The 13,385-nt window shown below is 58.1% G+C and overlaps 5 protein-coding genes across 5 annotated transcripts; 2 read left to right on the forward strand and 3 right to left on the reverse strand.

Annotated features, from left to right (window-relative positions):
- Positions 1–120: 120 nt before the first annotated feature.
- Positions 121–5,870, reverse strand: GUITHDRAFT_146307 (hypothetical protein; the record flags this gene model as incomplete). The annotated part of the gene is made up of 6 exons (XM_005822578.1): positions 121–1,138; positions 1,167–2,836; positions 3,067–3,201; positions 3,249–3,794; positions 4,055–5,044; positions 5,079–5,870. The coding sequence occupies 6 exons, from the start codon at positions 5,868–5,870 to the stop codon at positions 121–123; spliced, it is 5,151 nt and encodes a 1,716-aa protein (XP_005822635.1).
- A 96-nt stretch (positions 5,871–5,966) lies between these two features.
- GUITHDRAFT_118146 (hypothetical protein) lies at positions 5,967–6,896 on the forward strand (the record flags this gene model as incomplete). Its single annotated transcript, XM_005822579.1, has 1 exon — positions 5,967–6,896. One exon carries the CDS (start codon positions 5,967–5,969, stop codon positions 6,894–6,896), a length of 930 nt encoding a protein of 309 aa, XP_005822636.1.
- Positions 6,897–6,919: 23 nt separating this feature from the next.
- GUITHDRAFT_118147 (hypothetical protein) lies at positions 6,920–7,246 on the reverse strand (the record flags this gene model as incomplete). Its single annotated transcript, XM_005822580.1, has 1 exon — positions 6,920–7,246. One exon carries the CDS (start codon positions 7,244–7,246, stop codon positions 6,920–6,922), a length of 327 nt encoding a protein of 108 aa, XP_005822637.1.
- A 121-nt stretch (positions 7,247–7,367) lies between these two features.
- GUITHDRAFT_146309 (hypothetical protein) lies at positions 7,368–8,691 on the forward strand (the record flags this gene model as incomplete). Its single annotated transcript, XM_005822581.1, has 2 exons — positions 7,368–8,649; positions 8,672–8,691. The coding sequence occupies 2 exons, from the start codon at positions 7,368–7,370 to the stop codon at positions 8,689–8,691; spliced, it is 1,302 nt and encodes a 433-aa protein (XP_005822638.1).
- Positions 8,692–10,183: 1,492 nt separating this feature from the next.
- On the reverse strand, positions 10,184–10,642 carry GUITHDRAFT_79582 (hypothetical protein; the record flags this gene model as incomplete). Its single annotated transcript, XM_005822582.1, has 1 exon — positions 10,184–10,642. A coding segment is annotated over one exon (459 nt), but the record flags the coding sequence as incomplete, so codon positions are not given.
- Positions 10,643–13,385: the final 2,743 nt, after the last annotated feature.

Raw genomic sequence — 13,385 nt, forward strand, 5'->3', positions numbered from 1 at the left:
GCAGAAGATGCATTTCTTGGCCACAGGCATGATCCTTACCTTGAAGTAGCGCTGCATCCTGCCTGGCCTCTCCCTCGTTACTCTATGAGTTCCGATGGCAGTAAACACTCTTTTTTCTCCTCACACCCTGTTGTCTGTCATCATGAATCCCATCTTGTCGAGATCCGTCACTGTCAGGCTCCTGATACACATCTTGATCAGGTTCTCCACCTCGGTGATGCTCTTGCACTTCACGTTGAAGTAGGTCTTGAGGTGGGTCTCGATGGGCAGGAGCAGCTGTAGCTGTGGCATCTTGGGGAGCAGGATCACGTTGTGCATGAAGATCCCCATGCGCATGAGGTAGAGCGTGCCTATGATGAGCGTATTCTTCTTGATGGAGTTCATCGCCTGCCTGAACTTCTGGCTCAGCATGTTCAGGAAGCGGCCGATGTAGTGAGTGCAGCGATCGGTCACGAACCTCCGGAGATCTTCCTGGAAGGTGATCGAGCAGACCCTGATCTTGTTGGTGGCGTGCAGGATCCGGGTGACGACGAGGCAGAGGTTGGGGATCTCGTTCCTGAGCTTGATCTCCCTCAGCGTCTTCCACATGAGGTGCTTGTGCTTCTGCTCCATCCTCGACCTCTCCTGCAAGAAGCTGTTCCTCGCAACCTCAGACTGGAGTATCCAGTGGAGCCTGGACCTCACCTCGCTGCTCTCCACGTACACCTTGCACTCGTCCCCGTGCCCGTGGAGATCCTCGATCACGATGTTGTCCATGAATTCATCCTTATTGAACCTCTTGGTGTGAACGCAGTTCCCCGTGATGGTACAGACCTGGCTGTCCTCCTCCTCGGACACGGGGCACACTCCCACCTCACACCGGTGGATCACCCCGCACTCCACACACCCCGCAAGGTCCATGTCGATGCACTCCCATCGGCACCTGTGCCCCAGCAGCCCCTTGGGCAGCAGGAAGGGGGCGCTGATCCGGAGCCACAGCTGCGCCCTCTCGTCCTCGCATATCTTGCACCTCTTGCAGTTGGCACACCAGCTCACCCACTTCTGCACGCAGCGCCGGCATATCTTGCAGTCGTCGCATGCCCGCATCGAGGCCCTCGGGTGAAAGGAGGCCCCAGCCGTTGACCCAGTCTTGGACATTCTTTTTTTAATGGATTCAAATACCCTACCTCCTGTTACCACCCCTGATCCTTGCCTCCAGCCTGTGCCTGTCGTAGGCCACGGCCGATCGGCAGAAGTCCTTGATGTCCACCACGAACCTCATGATATGCGCCGGAAGCGAGTGCTTGGAGCACACATAGATCTGCACGTTGGCGCCGATCTCCGTGTTCAGCAGCGTGTGCCACTCCAGGTTCGTCGTCTTCCCGCACCTCACGCAGCACCTCTTCTTCGAGTGGGCGACGGGCCGGGAGACGGCGTGCCTGCAGTCCGTGCAGGTGAACTCGGTGCCCGTGAAGTTCCACCTCCGGCACTTGCCGCAGATGGGGCAGAGGTAGTAGCTCACGTTCTGGATCATCAGTATCTTCCCAAGCATGTTCACGGATATGATCGTGGAGTCGAGGTTGCAGTTGGTGCATATCAGCCGCTTGGTCTTCATGCAGAGGCGGAGCTTCGAGTGGATCCACTCCCCGTTGCCCTTGTTGCAGCACCTGAGGCAGATGTGGACCCTCATGACGTTGTTGAACTGGGCGTAGTCGTCGCTGTACTTCTCCAGCAGCATCTGGCACTGGTAGGCGACGAGGTTCGAGGGGAGCGTGTAAACCCGGCACCGGGAGTGTATGTGCTCGATGATGTTGAACTCCTCCACGGTGAGCTCGGGGTAGATGTTCCGGTAGATGTTCCACAGCACCCCCGGGATGGTAGTGCAGCGCATCTCGCTCGCATAGTAGAACATGTCCACCTGATTGTCCGCGAGCCTCTTCCACTTGCCTCCCATGTCTCTCTGCACGGGGGCCCTCCCCATGCGGAACTTGCAGGTCCGGATGCATCGGTCGACGCTGACGGTGGCCGCGTTGTTCAGTGACTTCCAGTCCCACTCGCACGACTGCAGGTTCTCCTGCCTGAAGCCGTCGGCGATGTTCGGGAAGATATCCATGAACATCGTCATCCCGTGCACCTTGCTGATCGCCTCCCTCTCGGTCACGAGGTTCTGGTTGCACATGAACCATACGTATTCCATCATGGCCAGCTTCAGGAGGTTGAGGTTGTTGAAGAGGAAGCGGGCCTGCAGGCTCAGGCTCTGGGTCATCGCCTGCCTGAGCTCCCCGGCTACCCTCACCCTGCACCAGAAGGATGGCCTCTTGGCCGTGTTGGGGTAGAGGCCCATGAGGAGCCCGTGGAGGATGTTCAGGAGGACGGTGCAGTGGGGATGCTGGAACTCCTTCTCGTCCATGAAAGTCACCCGGTTGCGCTTCAGGCAGGGCATGCTGTTGCACACGACGTTGACGATGAGGTTTGACTTCCAGTTCCTCTCGACAAGGCTCTGCATGATGAACCTCCCTATGTCCGGCAGGTTCCGGTGGCTGTAGGCCGCAACGGGGTGCAGGATCAGGCCCTCGGTGGGTAGCCGGTGGTATAGCTCCGGGTGGTACTGGGCGAGCCAGCACAGGATCAGCCGGCTGTCGATCAGGTGCTGAGCCTTGGCATCCCCCGAGTTGATCCTCCGGTGCAGGACCTCTAGCTCCCTGTCTATCGTCGCGTTCTGCGGGCAGAAGCGCCCAGCGCCGGGCTCCGAGACGGTGTCACCCGCCCCTCTCTGGTCTGTATCACACTCTTCGAGCGGCTCGGGCAGGTCCGCCGCCGTAGCCTCCGATATCGGGTAGATATCCACGGGCTCCCTCTGGCATCTCACCAAGATGATGCTCTGGGCCTCCCGCGTTCGATCACCCATGTGATGCAGCGTCTCGAACCAGGAGGGGCTCATTGAAAATCCTCCCAGGCGACGCGGTGCTGCTTCAGGTACTTCATCCCCATGTTATTCAGGCACACGCTGTAGCGGTTGCGCTGGTGTGCGACGATGGGGAGGGGCATGCACTGCACGGGGCCCCCGACCGGGCAGGTGAGCATGACCTGCTTCGCGTACTCTCCGGGCTGGTCGCATATGTTCCCGTGGCTCTGTATGATGCCGTTGAACCGGCTCCCTCGGTAGGTGATGTCGTAGAACATGCTCTGTGTCAGCTTCCTGAGGCAGAGGACACACAGTTGCTGTATAGGATAATGCGTCAGTGGCTTCCCTCCCTCCCTCTCCTCACCTGTTCCAGGGGCTGCGGGTCGTTGGGGAGGAGGAATTCGACGCATGTGAATGGCATGTTGGCATCGATGAACATACACTCGCAGTTGATGCCCATGGAGCAGGGCCTCTCGTGCTCCAATGGCTCCCTCATGTGCATCTCCTCCCATGCCTTGGTCACCACCTTGACTGGAGGGACCTGGGGGAAGCAGCTCTCGTTGTAGGCCCCGAACAGGCTCTGCATCATCTTCACGTAGGGCTGCCTGGAGATGATGCTGTCCAGCGCCAGCGACTGCCCCTCCGAGGTCCCCGCCGAGCGGATGCAGCAGCGTATGTCGTTGTAGAGGCAGTCGTTCACTACGACCTTCTCCGAGTCGTCCGTCACATCCGGGGTGACGCTCTCCGCCTTCTCACTGTCGGCCGACTCCGTCTCCTTGGGTGGGGGGTCGATCCGGTGCTTCTTCCTGTTCCTCTTGGGGTTGCTCCCTCCCTCGTTGGGGGTGGCAACGGTGGAGGAACCGGTGGCCCTCTTGGCCCCCACCCAATTCTCTGGTATGTTCATGCCTGCCTAGATCGGAATGCCCAAGATGCCGAGCGTACAGATCAGCACCACAGATATGGACACTAAGAAGAGCGGGTAGCAGACCAGCAGAATCAACCCCCTGCGGTCGAAAACAAATGAACCCCTGTGCAGCACAATACTCGAGAGATCCTCCAACTCTACGGGCATTCAGCTGCGGCGTGAGGCACGGGCAGGACATAGGATACACACAAATTTTTTTTTTATTTCATCATCGTCCTCATCGCAGTGGTGAGTATCTCGATCACCATGATCCACAGCATCACCACGATCACCGTGTCGTTGGCATGCAGGGTGTTGACGACCTTCTGTATCATGCCGAGTATGATGTTGATGATGAGAAGCACGGAGAGCTCCGTGATCGCGCTGGAGCTGGGGAAGAAGGATGACACCGCCTTGAGGATGAGGATCAGGAATCCCGAGACCACGATCATGGCCGTCTGATTGATATTCTGCAGCACCACCATGTTGTACACCTGAGACGCCCCCTGCCAGACGGCATAGTCCCGCATGGCCGAGAATTGCTCGTACACCATGGAGATGGCATCGAACAGCACCAACAGGCTCACGAGCTGCGTAAGCTGCGGGAAGCTGTCACTGGAATGCACGTTCACCGTCCAGCTGGAGAGGATCATCATGTTGGTGAGGGAGAGCGTGAAGGCCTTCGAGAGCACCACGTTGATCTCACTCCATCTCCCTCCCTGGCTGTTGCTGAGGTTGTACATGACCACAAATCCCGCCATGCTGAGGAAGGGGAGCGTCCAGCCGAAGGAGACGCGCTGGATGATGAACTCCGTGTTGCTGGTAAACATGAAAAGCACGAGCCTCATGAACTGGGCGCCGTCCTCGGATTCCTTGAACGCACCGGGTAGAAGGGTAAGGAGTATCAGGACACACAGCGATATGGACAGGCACTCGATCTGGGCCCTGGCATTGGCGGTCTCTAGATCCTGAGGCTGGAGCGATTGGATGATCGCCTGAGTGGAGATCAGGGTGGCGAACTTCTGGAATATCCTGGAGAGGTACTCTATGCTCTTCGAAGCGCTGGACTCGTAGGAACCACTCTTCAGTAGCATCCTGATGTTGTAGGCCATGAAGGCCACAAGGATGTTGAGATAAGCGATGACGCCCTTATCCAGCGACTTCCTCAGTAGCGCATAGAGGAAGCGCACGATCGTGTACATCAGCGCCCCCTCGATCCTCTGCGACATCTGGAGAACGTCACCGAACATTGTAGACTGCATCATTGTATTTCAGGTAGCCCTTGCCTACGAAATCTTTAAATGTGCGAGTTCCTCTACCCGCATCCAGCCAGATATAGAGCGCCTCGTGCCTGTATTCTTCATCGCTCTGTAGCTTAAAGCAGAGCATGGTGACATCACCAGCAGGGTCTATCACCATCCCATCATCCGAGGCAACGACCACACCGTCAGCCCTGATGCACTGGATGCGATCGACATTCAACATAAACTTCCAATCCGAAGTGAGCAGAAAATACATACCCCCGATATGAGAAAAGATCCGGTCCAAGACGGGATTCCTCTTGTAACGATCACTCCTCATGTAGAATTCGGTACAGATCTTGTTGCGTAATTCCGCATCCATTTGGTTAATGCCGTCGTCTGGTTTAGGTAGGATGCTGAGGTTCTCAGGATGATCGACATTCATCACAAATATGATCATGTCCGAGGATGTCTCGGTGAATGGCTTGCCCTTTGCGCCGTCGTATGCACGCTGGAATGCATCCGCGTCTGCAACGGATGAGAGCATGGTTGTGAGCATGTACAGCTTGGGTATGGCCTCCCACGGGCAGCAGTTCAAGACTATGTCGTGCTTGACGCGGTCTGTGATCGCGATGATCTCACCCGATACCCTGGCGTCCTCCGCTTCCTTGGCGGCCTGTATTCTGGCTTTCTCTTCACTGGCGGCCTGCTCCCTGGCGGCCTGCTCCTTGGCGGCCCTGGCGGCCTGCTCCTTGGCAGCCCTGGCGGCCTCGGCCCTGGCGGACGACCTCTTGGGCGCTGCATTGGGTTCGTTATCCCCTTGCCTCTTCTTTGCAGGCATCTCACAGTCGCACTTCGGGGTTAGTTTTATACCGCGACAAGCCGTTCCGCAACCATATATTTAAGTTCAAGAACAGGGGTGAGGGGCAGAGAGCGAATGAACGGCCAAACCGGTCTTTCGCAGCAGGCCCTGGCCTCCAACAACAACCAGAACGTCTTCAACAGCGATGTCTCACCCGAGGAGCTCTACTCCAACGCACCGATCACCATCCGCAGGAGGATCCACGTCAACATCTCCGGCACCATGGCCAACTTCCAGAAGCAGGGGGAGCTGGCCGCCACCTGGAAGCCCCGTGAGGGTAAGCAGGCGTCCGTCTTCGGCCTCTACGATGCCTTTGACAACTCCCTTGATCACCAGACCGCCACCAACGCGCTGAAGGGGGCGATGATCAAGAAGGCCACCGTGCTCGAGTACAAGAGCACCTTCCCCGTGCCGCTGGGCATCTCCGTCAGCTGCCTGAACCCGGATGAGGCCACCGACACCGGAGAGAGGTACGTGATGACCGCCCTCCCCATGACGACCAACACCAACCCGCTCGTCATCCACGAGTCCGACAGCTCATCCAACGAGAGCATGGAGTGGAGGAGCAAGTACCCCGACTACAACGAGCAGAACCTCGAGACCGAGGGCGTCATCAACCTCGATAAGCGCTACTATATGTTTGTGCACCAGAACCACCCCGTGATCGAGATGCTCAGGTGCAACAAGGACATGCTCTCGGCCAACATCGACGAGCAGCCCCTGGTCGACGGCCAGTACTACAAGATCGCCAACACCGTGATGAGGGCCATGTGCAACGCGCTGAGGACCAAGGTGCTCTCCAAGGTATCCACCCGTGACTTGAACAGCTTCCAGGTGCAGCTCCACCGCATGAATGGAAAGTCCTGGGACCGCATCGGCAAGGACGAGTTCGGGGATATCGTGGGGAAGAACGACCAGTCCTCCGTGGAGAAGATCAACGAGGCCCTCAATCAGCACTGCACCTTCACCTCCCGCGTGGAGTTGGAGTACGAGATCCAGACCTAGGTGAGTTGTTTTTTTTATTGAATTCATTCTACCCGGTCTACCCTCAGGTTCAGCGTGCAGAACTTCCCGTAGGTGTAGCTCTGGCACACCAGCCCCGGTCCGCAATCCCTGTCATCGAGGCAGGCGGAGAGGTGCTGCGGGTAGCCCCTGTCTCTGACGATCCTCCTGAATCTCACGTGCATCTGGTCGTCGAACTGTGCGGGATGGACGGGACGCAGCTGCATGATCGCCATATAGCCGATGCTGGCATCGAGCAGCAGCAACAACAGCGCGAGCATGACGGTAATCCCTCCCATGCTCACATGCCAAGGCCGGATCACCCGGTTGTTATATATCGATGCAACACGCATTGCAAACCACGGCGCACCCTGTAATGGGAGAGCTAACTCGTACTCTGCAAGCTTGTCTTGATTTTTTGGATGTATATAAACTAGGGTAACCACGAGCACATCAAAACCCCCGCTCGTCGGTATGGAGGGTAATACACAGGAGAGCCGTGGCTTCACCGATAATTTCATGCTGCCCAAGGGTGACATCGGTGTCAACCTCGCGGGCACCATGACAGCCAACAGCACCATGCCCACCATCCAGGACTATGAGAACATCTTTGGTCCCGCCGCGAGGCAGATCAAGTTCGACCCCCAGAGGCACAAGAGGCACCAGCGATGGCACCTCCCCGACGTCCTCCAGGGCTCCAACACCTTCCTCACCGACCGCGTGGATGGTCTCATCACCGATGCCACCAACTCCCCCTTCACCAGCGTGATCCTCCCTTATGTCTACCTTGAGAACCCCGATCAGAAGCTCAAGTGGAACATCTGGAGGTTTGACGAGGGTATGGCCACCCGCGTGCCCTACGAGTCTGCAGCCAGGGTGCTGACCCAGAGCAAGACCAGCCAGTCCGCCTACATCGTCAGGCAGGGTATGGCCCTCCGCATGGAGCACAACTTCATGATGTCCGCCGCGGGCAGGGAGAACTTCAAGCGGCAGCTGATGCAGCTCGTTGGGTCCATCCAGAAGACCAACGACCTCGATGTGCATCAGGCCCTGCTGCTGGCGCCGTCCTACGAGGCTCACCTCAGGGAGAAGTACCACACCACGGAGAAGACGACCCTCCAGCTCATCCGCCAGTACGTCGACAACTACGGGCTCATGCAGAAGCATCCGAACGCACTGGACATCATGATCGAGGATGCCAAGAACACGCTGAAGACCTGGGGATCCCCACCGCCGTCCTTCATGATGTGCAACGGAGCCCTCACCATGCAGATGACGTTCAACCCGGAGAAGACACAGTACTACACCAACGGCATCAGCGGGCCCATGCTCCTGAAGCAGGGGCCGGAGCTGCCGAGCTACCGCGGCCTGAGCATCATCCACTCCCGCAAGTTCGAGATCAACCAGGGAGAGCAGCCCAGGGATGTCCTGAGGAGGAGGTCCAGGGTCGCCGAGCACTACAGGATCAACGGGTACGTCAGGGATCTCCACGACAAGCGCTTCCGCTTCTACGACCAGTCCAAGGACTCCAACTTCGACCTGACCTTCCCCGAGCTGATGGAGCTGTCGTGGCTGGATGGCCCGAACCCTAGTGGCTGGGACGCAAACGATGACAGCACCCATGCAAGGACACATCAAAGAACGCAGGCGGGAGGCCATGAACAGGCCTCCTACGTCCGCCCTGGATTCGCGCTGAACTCCCACTTTGACATCTCTGAGAGCTTCCGCCCACTGGACATCGGGGTCCACCACCCAGGTGTGGTCTCGGAGAGTGCCAGGCGCTACGGAGAGACGGTGAGCTCCATGAAGCACAACATCTACGACCTCAACGAGAACCGCCTTGAGCACAAGCCCGATGGCGCCCTCCAGATCTCCGCGGGGATGAACTGCATCTCCCCCTCCAACATCATGAGCACGGAGAGCGTCAACTCGATGATGACCAACAACCAGGGCCTCCTGCACTGGACCGCGCACCAGTTCCGATCGCTGCACTCGACGATCAAGGCCACGCCCGAGCGGATGGACATGGTGTGCAGGGAGGCTACGCTCCTCAAGCTCAAGAGGACCCCAGCGTCTTCCGCGTGTCTGGTCATGGCGCTGACGACGGCCTCGATCGCTCCCGCCTGCATGGCCGGGAGCTTGTTCTGCTCGTGGCTCTCGGCTATCGCTGTCATCACCTCGCATAGACCTTGCTGTATCTTCGCGTTGCTGTGGTGCCTGGTCATGGCGCTGACGACGGCCTCGATCGCTTTCGCATCTCTCGCTGTGCCCTGGTATCGGAAGTACTGCATTGTGTACTTCAGGGCCTCACAAGCAGCCTGCTGTACTTTCAAGTCGTTCGCATAACTTGACATGGCGCTGACGACGGCCTCGATCGCTCCCGCCTCTCGTGCCCGCGCCTGGCTCTCATCCCTGAAGCTGATAGTGTTCTTCAGAGCCTCGCACGCAGCCTGCTGTACCCCCACGTCGTCTGCGTGCCTGGTCATGGCGCTGACGACGGCCTCGATCGCTCCCGCCTCTCGTGCCCGCGCCTGGCTCTCTTTGATGACACTGATGGTATGTCTCAGGGCCCAGCACGCAGCCTGCTGTACCCCCGCGTCGACTGCGTGCCTGGACAAGGCGCTGACGACGGCCTCGATCGCTCCCGCCTCTCGCGCCTGCACCTGGCTCTCGTCCCTGAAGCTGACAGTGAAGCGCAAGGCTTCGCACGCAGCCTGCTGTACCCCCGCGTCGTCCGTGTGCGTGGTCATGGCGCTGACGACGGCCTCGATCGCTCCCGCCTCTCGCGCCTTGAGCTTGTCAGCCTCCCCGTGCTGAGCCATGCTGACCAAGGCTTCGCACGCAGCCTGCTGTACCTCCGCGAGAGCCTCGTACGTCCTCATCTCCTGCATCACCGCCTCTATGCTGTCGTCAGCTCCCGTCCTCAGCAGCCTCCATGCCTCCCTTGCCGGCTGCTCCATCCCGACCGGCAGCGCCTGAGCTCCCGTCCTCAGCGAGCTGAGAGCGTCGCTGCCCGTGGACTCCAAGGCGATGCAAGCTGACTCTTGCAGCTCCACGAGCTCTGCGTACTTGCGCTTCCTGACTCTCCTCGCCACCGCCTCGATCCCTCCCCCCGCTGCCTCTCCGATCCTTCTCCATGCAGCTTCTGCCATGCTGCGTATGCCTCGGCATAGCGACTGGTTGCCGGCCCCTGCCCGCTGCTGTCCAGGCGTCCTGTCTGACCATGTCCATGCAGCAGCCCCCTCATCCTCCTCGGCTCCGGCTCTTCCTACAGCTACCGCAAGCTCGGCGAACCTCGGGCGGTCCTCCTCCCTCGTCGCCCAGCAGCTCTCCAGCAGGGCCCACAACCCGTCCGGGCACCCTCCGAGGAGGTGCTCTCGAGGCAGCCTCCCACCCCCGCACACGTACCCGATCACAGTCGGGTCCGTCATGGGGTAGTAGGGGGTCATGCCCGAGGTCAGGATCTCCCAGCACGTGACCCCGTAGGCCCACACGTCGCTCTTCTCCGAGCACCGGCCTCTCTGCATGGACTCTGGGGGCATGTAGCGCACCGGCAGCGCTCGCCCCGCTACCCTCCCGTCACTCCCGTCCACCAGCTCCCCTGCCCGCCCGTACCCCGCCACCTTCACCGACGTCCTCCCCACGTCCTCCTTGTCGAAGCCCATGACCAGCACGTGCCGAGCCGCGAGGTCCCGGTGCACGACCCGCTGCTCAGCCAGGTGCTCCATGCCCTGCGCGATCTGCTCCATCATCGCCATCTGGTGCCCTCGCGTCACCTGCCCCGCCAGCCTCCCCAGCAGAGCCTCTCTCAGCGACCCCAGCTCGGCGAGCTCGGTCAGCAGCAGGGGACAGCCGTCGGCGTCGTGGCTCTGCCCCATGTAGCGTACAAGCCGAGGATGCGGCCCGAGTCTGAGCATGACCGCGGCTTGTCTGCCGCCGTCGTCTTGCCTGAGCTTGAGCACGGCTACCTTGATCTTGCCGGGCCCTGCTCTCTTTCCTTGCACGCGGAGGTGACCTATGTAGAGGGTCTGGGAGGAGCCTGCTGAGATAGGCTGCCCCTCCATCTCCACGTCGTGCCTGGGGACGAGCAGCGCGTGTCGCTCCTGCCACTCCTGGATGGCGCTGCGGAGAGCGAGGTTGGGGACAAGGTGGTCGTGTCACACCTCGAAGATTCTCGAGTGGACCTTCAAGCGCAGTTCAATAAGAACTCACGTTGGATTTCTCTACTAAGAGGGAAAGCGGTGAAACAGAAGGAGATCTAACTCTCTTTTATTTCTTTCACACACACACACAAAACAAGACAAGACGATACACACAAAGACGTCTCAACAATCGTGGCACACACACGAAAGGGGAAGAGGACCACCTAGCTCTGACGAGTTTCATCCTTTTATAGCTTCGAGGAATGAGCCAGGGGTGCCGTCTCTTGGCTACAGAAAGGAGGGGTGTCCTGTTCTTGGAAGTTGACAAGCATCCCTTCTGACCTTCGAGAGGATACCATGCTCTCTCGCAGGGAAGAGAACCCCGTCCTTGCATGGCAGCAAGCTGCTTCCAACGGGTCGTACTGCACAAGACGCACCCCTTCTGTTTACCTTGTAAGTCCCCCACGGGTACACGGTTGCTGCAACAAAGGCCTCCACAGGGGTCCTTTCAGCAGCTTCACACTGGAGTAGAGTATCCTGGGTCATCCAGGAGAAGTCAGCTTCGAACACGAGTACGAGACAGCCAACTGTCCTTTCATCCTGATAGGCCTTTGTCTGACTCGGGCTCGGTTCCTATGAGCTCTGACACGCTCTTCTCTGCGCTTTCTTGGAGTGCTCAGGACTCAGAAAACTTCGCTTTCTCAGCTTGTCAAATCTGTTTTTCCTCTGACACGCTCCAGGCGCAGCACGTAAAATGCCTAATTGAGAGGCGCACGACGCTGCCGCTGCCGCTGTCCATGAGAAGAAGCAGAAGCATCTTGACGCGTGCGATGCTGTTCATATTGCTGAAGCAACTGACGGAGCGCCGGTGTACGCGAGAGATGGGCAACAGGTTCCCAAGTGTCGTCGGCGGAGGAAAATCCCTTCCAACGAACCAGATATTGCTTCGCACCATTACGTTGACGATGATTGATGATGCGAGCCACTTCGTAGAATCCAGGTACAGGTTGGGAAACCACAGGCTGCTGCAAATGATCTTTCCTGCGCACATGGGGGCGTAGGAACTTGGCATTAAAAACATCTTGATCCATGCGAGGGAAGCGCTGGCGAACATCAACTCGATAATTGTTGTTGTTGCAAACCTCGGTGATAGGGAAAGGACCAAGGTATCGATCTCGAAATTTGCGAATTTCAAACTGCTGATTGAATAAACGCGCGTCGATCCAGACCAAATCACCAACTTGCCATCGAAGCGGGCGGCGAGAAGGAAGTAGACGCGTCTCTGCTCGATTGGCGATCGAGGCCAAGGTATCTCGCACAAGGTTTTCACCTGCACGTATGTTGTCGACAGTCGTGCGGGCTTGAGGAAGAACCTGATCAAGGGTCAAATCCATAACTGAGCGCGGATTCTTGCCGTATTCCACTTGAAAGGCAGATAACCCTGTTTCACGACGGGGGGCATGATTGAGGGCAAACTCAATGAATGGAAGATGGACTGGCGCTCCCAAGCCTGGACCGCCTCAGAAGAAGCAGGAGCTTCGAGAGCGTTCAACCGCTGCTGAACCTCCAGCAGCGCGGCAGACATGTTTTGGAGCGACCGATCCTCGGTCGATTCGGGACGAAGATCGTCGTCAATGCCGGCAGCAGATTGCCAGTCATGTTCCAAAGTATCCGTAGCATTCTCGTCCAGCATGCGAGCTGCGAGTCGAGTATTGTATCCGGACATCTACGCGACGTAAGCGTAGGAAGAAGCAGAAGAACAGTGGAGAAAGGGAGGGGAAGAGAGAAGACTCGATCTCTGTCACCGATCACAACCTTGCTACCAATTTTATGTCACACCTCGAAGATTCTCGAGTGGACCTTCAAGCGCAGTTCAATAAGAACTCACGTTGGATTTCTCTACTAAGAGGGAAAGCGGTGAAACAGAAGGAGATCTAACTCTCTTTTATTTCTTTCACACACACACACAAAACAAGACAAGACGATACACACAAAGACGTCTCAACAATCGTGGCACACACACGAAAGGGGAAGAGGACCACCTAGCTCTGACGAGTTTCATCCTTTTATAGCTTCGAGGAATGAGCCAGGGGTGCCGTCTCTTGGCTACAGAAAGGAGGGGTGTCCTGTTCTTGGAAGTTGACAAGCATCCCTTCTGACCTTCGAGAGGATACCATGCTCTCTCGCAGGGAAGAGAACCCCGTCCTTGCATGGCAGCAAGCTGCTTCCAACGGGTCGTACTGCACAAGACGCACCCCTTCTGTTTACCTTGTAAGTCCCCCACGGGTACACGGTTGCTGCAACAAAGGCCTCCACAGGGGGTGCTTTCAAGAAGCTTAAACCTGGAATA

The sequence above is a fragment of the Guillardia theta genome, assembly GCF_000315625.1.
Source record: "Guillardia theta CCMP2712 unplaced genomic scaffold GUITHscaffold_122, whole genome shotgun sequence".
In the NCBI taxonomy this organism is placed as follows: domain Eukaryota; class Cryptophyceae; order Pyrenomonadales; family Geminigeraceae; genus Guillardia; species Guillardia theta.